This window comes from Salvelinus fontinalis, chromosome 22, assembly GCF_029448725.1.
Source record: "Salvelinus fontinalis isolate EN_2023a chromosome 22, ASM2944872v1, whole genome shotgun sequence".
Lineage (NCBI taxonomy): Eukaryota > Metazoa > Chordata > Actinopteri > Salmoniformes > Salmonidae > Salvelinus > Salvelinus fontinalis.
The window spans coordinates 41,064,242-41,076,925 of NC_074686.1; the positions used below are offsets into that span (position 1 = coordinate 41,064,242).

At 47.1% G+C, this 12,684-nt stretch overlaps 1 protein-coding gene across 1 annotated transcript in view; it reads right to left on the reverse strand.

Annotated features, from left to right (window-relative positions):
- The window catches only part of LOC129820314 (CUB and sushi domain-containing protein 2-like), a 625,656-nt gene that overhangs the window by 114,166 nt on the left and 498,806 nt on the right, over positions 1-12,684 (reverse strand). The window contains exons 6-8 of the mRNA XM_055877382.1: positions 10,266-10,378; positions 7,328-7,405; positions 2,051-2,138 (exon numbers count right to left, since the gene is read on the reverse strand). Of these exons, the coding sequence (XP_055733357.1) occupies positions 2,051-2,138; positions 7,328-7,405; positions 10,266-10,378 (279 nt within the window). The remainder of the gene's footprint in view (positions 1-2,050; positions 2,139-7,327; positions 7,406-10,265; positions 10,379-12,684) is intronic.

The following is a 12,684-nucleotide window of genomic DNA, read 5'->3' on the forward strand; positions in this document are numbered from 1 at the left end:
TAGTGCACCGTGGTACCTCGCCTGTAGGGGGAGGTAGAGAGACAGAGGGTTATACACATCCAGCTCATAGCCCTCATCACAGGGGTAGTGCACCGTGGTACCTCGCCTGTAGGGGGAGGTAGAGGAGATGAGTATTCCAGTGTAGATAGATGAGAGTCAAGTCCAGTTCAGGCCTGTCCAGCTAACAGATAAACACACAGTATGCACAGATACTGACACCCACATAAACACACCCTTAGTATTCCTGAGTATTCCTTAGTATTCCTGAGTATTCCCTAGTTTTCCCTAGTTTTCCTTAGTATTCCTGAGTATTCCTGAGTATTCCTTAGTATTCCTGAGTATTCCCTAGTTTTCCTTAGTATTCCATAGTTTTCCTTAGTATTCCTGAGTATTCATGAGTATTCCTGGGTACTCCTTAGCATTCCTTAGTATTCCTGAGTATTCCTTAGTATTCCTTGGTATTCCTGAGTATTCCTGGGTATTGCCTAGCTTTCCTGAGTGTTCCTTAGTATTCCTTAGTATTCCTGAGTATTCCTTAGTGTTCCTGAGTATTCATTGTTATTCCTGGGTATTCCTTAGTATTCCTGAGTATTCCTTAGTATTCCTGGGTATTCCTTAGCATTCATGAGTATTCCTTGGTATTCCTGCGTATTCCTGTGTATTCCTAAGTATTCCTTAGTATTCCTGAATATTCCTGAGTATTTCTGAGTACTCCTGAGTATTCCTTAGTATTCCTTAGTATTCCTTAGTATTCCTTAGCATTCCTGAGTATTCCTGAGTATTCCTGGGTATTCCTGAGTATTTCTGAGTATTCATGAGTTTTCCTGAGTATCCCTTAGTATTCCTTAGCATTCCTGAGTATTCCTTAGTATTCCTGAGTATTTCTGAGTATTCATGAGTATTCCTGAGTATTCCTGGGTATTCCTGGGTATTCCTTAGCATTCATGCGTATTCATTGGTATTCCTGAGTATTCCTTAGTATTCCTTAGTATTCCCTGAGTATTTCTAAGTATTTCTGAGTATTCATGAGTATTCCTGAGTATTCCTTAGTATTCCTTAGCATTCCTGGGTATTCCTTAGCATTCATGAGTATTCCTTGGTATTCCTGAGTATTCCTGCGTATTCCTGTGTATTCCTTAGTATTCCTGAATATTCCTGAATATTGCTGAGTATTCCTGAGTATTCCTGATTATTCCTGAGTATTCCTGGGTATTCCTGAGTATTCCTTAGTATTTCTGAGTATTCATGAGTATTCCTGAGTATTCCTTAGTATTCCTTAGCATTCCTGAGTATTCCTGATTATTCCTGGGTATTCCTGAGTATTTCTGAGTATTCATGAGTATTCCTGAGTATTCCTTAGCATTGCTGAGTATTCCTGAGTATTCCTGAGTATTTCTGAGTATTCATGGGTATTCCTGAGTATTCCTTAGTATTCCTTAGTATTCCTTAGCATTCCTGAGTATTCCAGAGTATTCCTGGGTATTCCTGAGTATTTCTGAGTATTCATGAGTATTCCTGAGTATTCCTTAGCATTGCTGAGTATTCCTGAGTATTCCTGAGTATTTCTGAGTATTCATGAGTATTGCTGAGTATTCCTTAGTATTCCTTAGTATTCCTTAGCATTCCTGAGTATTCCTGAGTATTCCTGGGTTACCTTAATTTTTCTTAGTCACATTCTTGTAAACAAAGAACCCGTCGTTGTTTTGTCTTCCTCACTACATGTTAATGTAATATACTCTCCCCCCTGTCTCCCCTCTGTACTCTCCCCTCTGTACTCTCCCCCCTGTCTCCCCTCTGTACTCTCCCCCTTGTACTCTCCCCTCTGTACTCTCCCCCCTGTCTCCCCTCTGTACTCTCCCCTCTGTAGTCTCCCCTCTGTAGTCTCCCCTCTGTCTCCCCTCTGTACACTCCCCCCTGTCTCCCCTCTGTACTCTCCCCTCTGTACTCTCCCCTCTGTCTCCCCTCTGTACTCTCCCCTCTCTCTCCCCTCTCTCTCCCCTCTCTCTCCCCTCTGTCTCACTCCCTGTCTCACTCTCTGTCTCTCCTTTACCTGAAGTCCGATCCTTTTCTTCTCCCTCGGTCAGGGATCCCCGGGTCTGGACACATGTTATGTCCCTGGGCCACACCCATCTGAGACACTGAGAGAGGGATGAGAGAGAGGGATGAGAGAGAGGGATGCGAGAGAGGGATGAGAGAGAGGGATGAGAGAGGGGGATGAGAGAGAGGGATAAGATAAAGGGATGAGAGAGAGAAAGAAAGGACCGACAGAAGAAAAAGAGAGAGAGATAGATATTCACCGATTTTTAATGCGAAAATCCAGGTAAATATCCAACAGAAGCATTTAAACTAAACCTGATTTTCATTTTTTTACACTGATAATGACATACAGTCTACATCCACGAGGAGAGAAGTGTGAGGGTTAACGTGATTGGCATGCAAATACATCAATCCCTCCCTCAGTGGATTTCTCAATTCAATACGATCAGAGTGGTGCAGCTAGCTACCGCCAGGCTAAACAGCACTCTAGTGGTGCAGCTAGCTATAGCCAGGCTAAACAGTACTCTAGTGGTGCAGCTAGCTACCGCCAGGCTAAACAGCTTGCTACCTGCTCTGACATCCCCTCATTACTAGAGCCAGAAGGCATCGACTGGGAACTTTCTTACCCTAATACTTGTAGAGAACTGTCAACATATTCATGACGTACCATTTGAAATACACATGTCTGCAGCATGTGTCATTGGCATAGTTTAAGCATTAATATTCGTAATAGCTTTGTGAAAGTTATGGATTGATTTTCCTCTGTTGACCATCATCAACATTATCATCTACTTGTCTTTATTTAATTAATAACATATCTACCCCTCTCCTCCAGTATGACAGCATCCTGCTAAAACATATTAACAGACTGAGACAGGAAGGGGAAGTGACACAGGGTCAGTGAGCCAGCCAACCCGGCAGGCCCCTTGACAGACAGGGCGGGGTCAAAGGCCCGACAGGTGGGGCTAAATCAAAAATGACACCGGTTGATTAGTCGAGACTCTGGCAGGGGGGCTCATGAATATTGATGAGGGGGGGTAGTCATTCTCGCGCAGGGTAGTCATTCGCAAGGGAACGGAGGACTGGTCATAACCAAGGGAACAGAGGACTGGTCAATAACCAAGGGAACAGAGGACTGGACATAACCAAGGGAACAGAGGACTGGTCATAACCAATGGAGATGGAGAGAGAGGAAGAGTTGGAGGAGAAGTTAGAGGAGGAGAGAAGAATAAAAATGAAGAGGAACATTATTAAAATAGAATAAAGAGCAGGTGGTGATGGAGGTAGATGAAATGGGTATGAGGTGATGGAGGTAGAGGACTAGAGGAGATGGGTATGTGGTGATGTAGGTAGAGGACTAGAGGAGATGGGTATGAGGTGATGGAGGTAGAGGACTAGAGGAGATGGGTATGAGGTGATGGAGGTAGAGGACTAGAGGAGATGGGTATGAGGTGATGGAGGTAGAGGACTAGAGGAGATGGGTATGTGGTGATGGACGTAGAGGACTAGAGGAGATGGGTATGAGGTGATGGAGATAGAGGACTAGAGGAGATGGGTATGAGGTGATGGAGGTAGAGGACTAGAGGAGATGGGTATGAGGTGATGGAGGTAGAGGACTAGAGGAGATGGGTATGAGGTGATGGAGGTAGAGGACTAGAGGAGATGGGTATGAGGTTATGGAGGTAGAGGACTAGAGGAGATGGGTATGAGGTGATGGAGGTAGAGGACTAGAGGAGATGGGTATGAGGTGATGGAGGTAGAGGACTAGAGGAGATGGGTATGAGTTGATGGAGGTAGAGGACTAGAGGAGATGGGTATGAGGTGATGGAGGTAGAGGACTAGAGGAGATGGGTATGTGGTGATGGAGGTAGAGGACTAGAGGAGATGGGTATGATGTGATGGAGGTAAGGGACTAGAGGAGATGGGTACATGGTGATGGAGGTAGAGGATTAGAGGAGATGGGTATGAGGTGATGGAGGTAGAGGAGATGAGTATGATGTGATGGACGTAGAGGACTAGAGGAGATGGGTATGAGGTGATGGAGATAGAGGACTAGAGGAGATGGGTATGAGGTGATGGAGGTAGAGGACTAGAGGAGATGGGTATGAGGTGATGGAGGTAGAGGACTAGAGGAGATGGGTATGAGGTGATGGAGGTAGAGGACTAGAGGAGATGGGTATGAGGTGATGGAGGTAAGGGACTAGAGGAGATGGGTATGAGGTGATGGAGGTAGAGGACTAGAGGAGATGGGTATGAGGTTATGTAGGTAGAGGACTAGAGGAGATGGGTATGAGGTGATGGAGGTAGAGGACTAGAGGAGATGGGTATGTGGTGATGGAGGTAGAGGACTAGAGGAGATGGGTATGAGGTTATGGAGGTAGAGGACTAGAGGAGATGGGTATGAGGTGATGGAGGTAGAGGACTAGAGGAGATGGGTATGAGGTGATGGAGGTAGAGGACTAGAGGAGATGGGTATGAGTTGATGGAGGTAGAGGACTAGAGGAGATGGGTATGAGGTGATGGAGGTAGAGGACTAGAGGAGATGGGTATGTGGTGATGGAGGTAGAGGACTAGAGGAGATGGGTATGATGTGATGGAGGTAAGGGACTAGAGGAGATGGGTACATGGTGATGGAGGTAGAGGATTAGAGGAGATGGGTATGAGGTGATGGAGGTAGAGGAGATGGGTATGATGTGATGGAGGTAGAGGACTAGAGGAGATGGGTATGTGGTGATGGAGGTAGAGGACTAGAGGAGATGGGTATGTGGTGATGGAGGTAGAGGACTAGAGGAGATGGGTATGTGGTGATGGAGATAGAGGACTAGAGGAGATGGGTATGAGGTGATGGAGGTAGAGGACTAGAGGAGATGGGTATGTGGTGATGGAGGTAGAGGACTAGAGGAGATGGGTATGAGGTGATGGACATGGTGGACTAGAGGAGATGTATTACTAATAGGATAAAGAGGAAGAGACGATAGATGGGGTGCTCCCTCAGTCCACGTTTCTTGAAGACCACGATCAGCTCCTTTGTTTTGACACTCCCAGGGCCCTCACCTCTTCCCAGTAGGCTGTCTCGTCATTATTGGTAATCAGGCATCCTACTGTTGTGTTGTCCTCAAACTTGATAATTGAGTTGGAGACGTGCATGGTCACGCAGTCATGGGTGAACAGGGATGTACAGGAGGGGGCTGAGCACTCAACGTTGTGGGGCCCCACTGTTGAGGATCAGCCAAGTTTTAGGTGTTGTATCCTACCTTCAACACCTGGGGGGGCGGCCCGTCAGGAAGTCCAGGACCCAGTTGCACAGTGCGGGGTTCAAACCCAGGACCTTGAGCTAAATAATGAGTTTGGAGGGTACTATGGTGTTGAATGCTGAGCTATAGTCAATGAACAGCATTCTTACATAGGTATTCCTCTTGTCCAGATGGGATAGGGCAGTGTCATGGCGTTGATGGCGATTGCATCACCTGTGGACCTTTTGGGGTCCACAGGAAATTGAAGTGGGTCTAGGGTGTCAGGTAAGGTAGAGGTTATTTGATCCTTAACTAGCCTCTCAAAGCACTTCATGATGACATAAGTGAGTGCCACGAGGCGATAGTCATTTAGTTTAGTTACTTTTGCTTTCTTAGGTACAGGAACGATGGTGGACATCAGGAAGCAAGTGGGGATAGCAGACTGGGATAGGGTGGGATGCCATCTGGGCCGGCAGCCTTGCGAGGGTTAACACGCTTAATGTCTTACTCACGTCGGCCGCGGAGAACAAGAGCCATACTCCTAATAGGATCTTACTGCATCAGTGGCGCTGTGTTATCCTCAAAGCAAAGAAGGTGTTTAGGTTGTCCGGGAGCAAGACGTCGGTGTCCGCGAAGTGGCCGCTTATCTTTTTTGTAATCCATGATAGTCTGTCAGCCCTGCTACATACGTCTCGTGTCTGAGCTGTTTAATTACGACTCCACTTTGTCTCTGTACTGACGTTTTGCCTGTTTTATTGCCTTACAGAGGGAATAACTACACTGTTTGTATTCAATTATATTTCCCAGTCACCTTGCCCTGGTTAAATGCAGTGGTTTGCTCTTCCAGATTAGTGTGAATGCTGCCATCTATCCACGGTTTTCTGGTTTGGTGTCACGTTCTTGACCTTATTTCCTTTGTTTAGTCTTTGTTTAGTTGGTCTGGACGTGATCTGGGTGGGTGTAGTCTATGTTATGTGTTTCTTTGTTTAGGTTTGTCTAATTGGCCTGATATGGTTCTCAATCAGAGGCAGGTGTTTTACGTTGTCTCTGATTGGGAACCATATTAAGGTAGCCTGTTTTCACAGTTGGTTTGTGGGTGATTGCTCCTGTTTCAGTGTACCAGTGTTTAGTGTTCACTAAACTAATACAGTTTACGGGACTGCATCATCTTCGTTCCTTTTTGTCGGTTTGTTGTTTTGTTCGGTGTTTAAGTATTTCCCATTAAATATGGATGATATTCACGCTGCATCGTGGTCCTCCTCCCTTTCACCCGAAGACAGTTGTTACATTTGGGTAGGTTTTAATAGTCACAGTGGGAACAACATATCCTATACACTTCCTGATGAACTCAGTCACCGTGTCCGTGTATACATCAATGTTATTCTCAGAGGCTAACCGGATCATATCCCAGTCCACGTGATCAAATAATCTTGAGCATGGATTCCGATTTGTCAGGCCAGTGTTGAATAGACCTTAGCATGGGTACTTCCTGTTTGAGTTTCTGCCCATAGGAAGGGAGGAGCAAAATGGAGTCGTGATCTGATTTGCAGAAGGGAGGGCGGGGGACGGCCTAGCATCCAGGAAGAGAGAGTAGGATTGGTCGAGTGTTTTACCAGAGTGAGAACTACAGTCAATGTGTTGGAACCCCATTCTCCACATAGTGTACTACATTTGACCAGGGCCCACAGAGTTGTTGTCTAAAGTATTGCACTGCATAGGGAATAAGTTGCTGCATCTTTAACCCTCTATCTCCTCTCTCTGTCTCCTCTCTCTCTCTCTGTTTCTACTCTTGTTTAACCCTGTATCTCTCTCTCTGTTTCTACTCTCGTTTAACCATCCCTGTATCCCTCCCTCTGTTTCTACCCTTGTTTAACCGTCCCTGTATCCCTCCCTCTATTTCTACATTCGTTTAACCCCCCCCCCCCCCCCCCCCCTCTGTCCATTTCCACACCTGGGGAGGAGAGAGGAACCTGTCGTGTGACTTTGCAGAAAAACAGTTGCAGAAGAGAAGTTGAACGGTGTACTTCAACAGGTGTATAACAACTAGGAACACTTACAAACTGATATCTTGTGATGATTGTCTTTACTGGGCATCATCTTCACTCCTCTGGACTTCAGCTCTGTCATCTTCTTCACTGTTGAGACCAGAGGATAATGTACAGTCAGATGACCTGTTTAATCAGTACTGTAGAGATCAGAGGATAATGTACAGTCAGATGACTGGGGAATAAGATCCTATTAGGAACATAATAGGAATGGGAGTAAGATCCTATTAGGAACACAATAGAAAGGGGAGTAAGATCCTACCAGGAACATAATAGGAATGGGAATAAGATCCTACCAGGAACACAATAGGAAGGGGAGTGGTCCCGTGGTCCCGTGTGGCTCAGTTGGTAGAGCATGGCGCTTGCAACGCCAGAGTTGTGGGTTCAATTCCCACGGGGGGACCAGGGTTCAATTCCCACGGGGGGACCAGGATGAATATGGATGAACTTTCAAATGTGTAAGTCGCTCTGGATAAGAGCGTCTGCTAAATGACTTAACTGTAACTGTAACTGGGAGTAAGATCCTATTAGGAACACAATAAAAAGGGGAGTAAGATCCTTCAGGAACCCAATAGGAAGGGGAGTAAGATCCTATTAGGAACACAATAGAAAGGGGAGTAAGATCCTATTAGCAACACAATAGAAAGGGGAGTAAGATCCTATTAGCAACACAATAGAAAGGGGAGTAAGATCCTACCAGGAACACAATAGGAAGGGGAGTAAGATCCTATTAGCAACACAATAGAAAGGGGAGTAAGATCCTACCAGGAACACAATAGAAAGGGGAGTAAGATCCTACCAGGAACACAATAGGAAGGGGAGTAACATCCTACCAGGAACACAATAGGAAGGGAAATAAGATCCTATCAGGAACATAATAGGGAGGGGAGCGTGATGTATTATTTTTTCACACCACTTTATACCACTCTTGTGACATTTTATCTGAGTCATCTGTAACTTTATAGAGTCGGCCCCCTTGGCACACATCCTGCAATTTACTCCCGACATCTCTTGATTTCCTACATGGATTCTGGAGGCGGTGTCTGTTTCAACACTAAACTGATATTTCATTGAAAACATTTGAATGTGATGTGAATGAATAAACGATATCTACTTCTAGACTAGTGGGCGCAATGAACTGTTGATATTCCAATTAGATCCAATGAGATAACGTTAGAATTTAACATATTAAACACTCATTATTCTCACAAACACAAATTATACTTGATTACTTAATATATCAACAACAGTTTCTTGTTCTTATTGGCAAAAGTGTGTATTTTAACTCAAACTATTTTAAATACACAAAAGTCTCTCTCTGTCTGGAGGAGCAACAACAACAAAGAGTCTTTCTTCATGTGTACCCGCTGGGTTCCGGCTAGCTAGATAGCCGCGGTGGGCGCTAATAGCCTTTCAATAGGTGACCTCACTCGCTCTGAGACCTTGAAGTAGTTGTTTCCCTTTGCTCTGCAAAGGGCCGCGGCTTTTGTGGAGCGATGGGTAACGATGCTTCGCGGGAAGCAGTTGTTGATGTGTGCAGAGCGTCCCCGGTTCGAGCCCAGGTAGGGGCAATGAGAGGTACGGAAGCAGCACCGTTACACACGTAGCGATGGAAATTGTGACGTGGACCTAACTCCACAAAGCGCAGTGAGGGGGCTGTCTAGCATAATTGATGAGTAACTTTGGGCTGGTGGACGGTTGCCAAACTACACTTCAATCTTAAATGTGCATTGTTAGTGCCATTGAGATACTATAGACATATAGGAGGGGAGTGGATGAAGGGGAGAGGAAGAGAGAGAGGGAGAGGAAGAGAGGAAGGAGAGGAAGAGAGAGAGAGGAAGAGAGGATATAGAGAGATAAAGAGAGGAAAGAGAGGGAGGAGGAGAGGAAAGAGAGGGAGGAGGAGAGGAAACAGAGAGAGGAAGAGAGAGAGGAAGAGAGAGAGGGAGAAGGAGGGAAGAGAGATAGATGAAGAGAGGAAACAGAGAGAGAAATAGAGGGAGGAGGAGAGGAAACAGAGGGAGGAAGAGAGAGAGGGAGAGGGAGAGGAAGAGAGAGAAACAGAGGGAGGAGGAGAGGAAACAGAGGGAGGAAGAGAGAGAGGAAGAGAGAGAGAGGGAGAGGGAGCGGAAGAGAGATAGATGAAGAGAGGAAACAGAGAGAGAAACAGAGGGAGGAAGAGAGGAAACAGAGGGAGGAAGAGAGGAAACAGAGGGAGGAAGAGAGGAAACAGAGGGAGGAGGAGAGGAAATAGAGGGAGAAACACAGAGCATAAGGGAGGAAACAGAGAGAGGAAAAGAGGAAACAGAGAGAGGAAGAGAGGACAGAGAGAGGGAGAGAGGACAGAGAGAGGGAGAGAGGACACAGAGAGAGGGAGAGACAAATGTAAGAGTGAAGAGAGAATACGAGAGGACAATATAAAATGTTTCTTATAGTAAGTCACTTGTCATATGAAATGCCTTGTGACTGTAGAGGACAGTGGGATTAAAGGTGTGTGTGTGTGGGGGGGGGGGGGGGTGAAGGGAGGAGGCCATTGGTTAATCTAATTAAAGTCTCAGTCCTCCTATGCCTCCTCTCTCTAATTTCAATAATGGATTATATATTTATCTCACACATGACCTGTAATCCTATATTCCTCTCCTTTCCCTCCCATCCTCCCTCCCGCCCTCCCTCTATATTTATCTCTCTCTCTCTCTCTCTCAGATGAGATTGGGGTTTGTATTTTGCACTTGGACAGTCTAATGCCTGTTCATCTGTTTTCAACCCTGAACTACAACCCTCAGACTGATGAGATTTGGGGGAGGTGTGTGTGTGTGTGTGTGTGTGTGTGTGTGTGTGTGTGTGTGTGTGTGTGTGTGTGTGTGTGTGTGTGTGTGTGTGTGTGTGTGTGTGTGTGTGTGTGTGTGTGTGTGTGTGTGTGTGTGTGTGTGTGTGTGTGTGTGTGTCATACCTTGGTACTGGGCACTGAAGCCCCTCAGCTTGTGGTTTCCATCAGAGGTAAAGTGTAGTCTTAGCCAGTTCTTACTGCTGAGGACGGGAGATGGCAGGTTAGGACCAGTGAACCTGCAGAGAGGAGAGGAGAGGAGAGGAGAGGAGGGGAGAGGAGAGGAGAGGAGAGGAGAGGAGAGGAGAGGAGAGGAGAGGAGAGGAGAGGAGAGGAGAGGAGAGGAGAGGAGGGGAGAAGAGAGGAGAGGAGGGGAGAGGAGAGGAGAGGAGAGGAGGGGAGAAGAGAGGAGAGGAGAGGAGAGGAGGGGAGGGGAGGGAAGAGGAGTGCAGAGGAGAGGGGGGAGAGGAGAGGAGAGGAGAGGAGAGGGGGAGAGGAGAGGAGAGGAGAGGGGGGAGAGGAGAGGAGAGGAGGGGAGAGGAGAGTAGTGGAGAGGAGACGAGGGGAGAGGAGAGGAGGGGAGAGGAGAGGAGAGGAGAGGAGAGGAGAGGAGGGGAGGGGAGGGGAGGGGAGAGGAGGGGAGGGGAGAGGAGGGGAGGGGAGGGGAGGGGAGGGGAGGGGAGAGGAGAGGAGTGAAGAGGAGAGGAGAGGAGGGGAGAGGAGAGGAATGGAGAGGAGAGGAGAGGAGAGGAGGGGAGGGGAGAGGAGAGGAGAGGAGAGGAGAGGAGAGGAGAGGAGAGGAGAGGAGTGAAGAGGAGAGGAGAGGAGAGGAAAGGAGGAGAGAGGAGAGGAGAGGAGAGGAGAAGAGGGGAGAGGAGAAGAGTGAAGAGGAGAGGAGAGGAGGGGAGAGGAGAGGAGGGGAGAGGAGGGGAGAGGAGAGAAATGGAGAGGAGAGGAGAGGAGAGGGGGAGAGGAGAGGAGGAGAGAGGAGGGGAGGGGAGGGGAGAGGAGAGGAGAGGAGAGGAGAGGAGAGGAGAGGAGGGGAGAGGAGGGGAGAGGAGTGTAGAGGAGAGGAGAGGAAAGGAGGGGAGAGGAGGGGAGAGGAGGGGAGAGGAGTGTAGAGGAGAGGAGAGGAGAGGAAAGGAGGGGAGAGGAGAGGAGAGGAGAGGAGAAGAGGAGGGGAGAGGAGAGGAGAGGAGGGGAGAGGAGAGGAGGGGAGAGGAGAGGAGAGGTGAGGAGAGGTGAGGAGAGGAGGGGAGGGGAGAGGAGGGGAGAGGAGACGAGAGGAGACGAGAGGAGAGGAGAGGAGAGGAGAGTTTAATGTACAGTTACACAGTGCATGTTAATCGATGTACAGTTTGAAAGGGAAGCTAGAATACGAACCCCATCATTGTTATCCCAACTGAAAGGTCAGATTATCCATAAAATGAAGAGATCCTTTAACCAGTCCAAACTAAACTGTTTAGCCTCTAGCAACCCTTATATCTTTCCAAACTGAATCATTCATAGCAGGGCCTAACTGAATCATTCATAGCAGGGCCAAACTGAATCATTCACAGCAGGGTTAAACTGAATCGTTCACAGCAGGGTTTAAACTGAATCGTTCACAGCAGGACTTAACTGAATCATTCACAGCAGGACTTAACTGAATCATTCATAGCAGGGCCTAACTGAATCATTCACAGCAGGACTTAACTGAATCATTCATAGCAGGCCTAACTGAATCATTCACAGCAGGACTTAACTGAATCATTCATAGCAGGGCCTAACTGAATCATTCACAGCAGGACTTAACTGAATCATTCATAGCAGGGCCTAACTGAATCATTCACAGCAGGACTTAACTGAATCATTCATAGCAGGGCCTAACTGAATCGTTCACAGCAGGACTTAACTGAATCATTCATAGCAGGGCCTAACTGAATCGTTCACAGCAGGGTTTAACTGCAAAAAGTAAATAAAAAATGTAACTACATAAACTAATTTGAAAACCATTTTCTCCTTTTTCTCCAGGATCTGATATAGTACTCTACTGTATTTTATTTATTTTTTATTTTACCGTTATTTTACCAGGTAAGTTGACTGAGAACACGTTCTCATTTGCAGCAACGACCTGGGGAATAGTTACAGGGGAGAGGAGGGGGATGAATGAGCCAATTGTAAACTGGGGATTATTAGGTGACCATGATGGTTTGAGGGCCAGATTGGGAATTTAGCCAGGACACCGGGGTTAACACCCCTACTCTTACGATAAGTGCAATGGGATCTTTAATGACCTCAGAGAGTCAGGACACCCGTTTAACGTCCCATCCGAAAGACGGCACCCTACACAGGGCAGTGTCCCCAATCACTGCCCTGGGGAATTGGGATATTTGTTTAGACCAGAGGAAAGAGTGCCTCCTACTGGCCCTCCAACACCACTTCCAGCAGCATCTGGTCTCCCATCCAGGGACTGACCAGGACCTGCTTAGCTTCAGAAGCAAGCCAGCAGTGGTATGCAGGGTGGTATGCTGCTGCTGGTAGAGACTACAGTATATAGGATCTG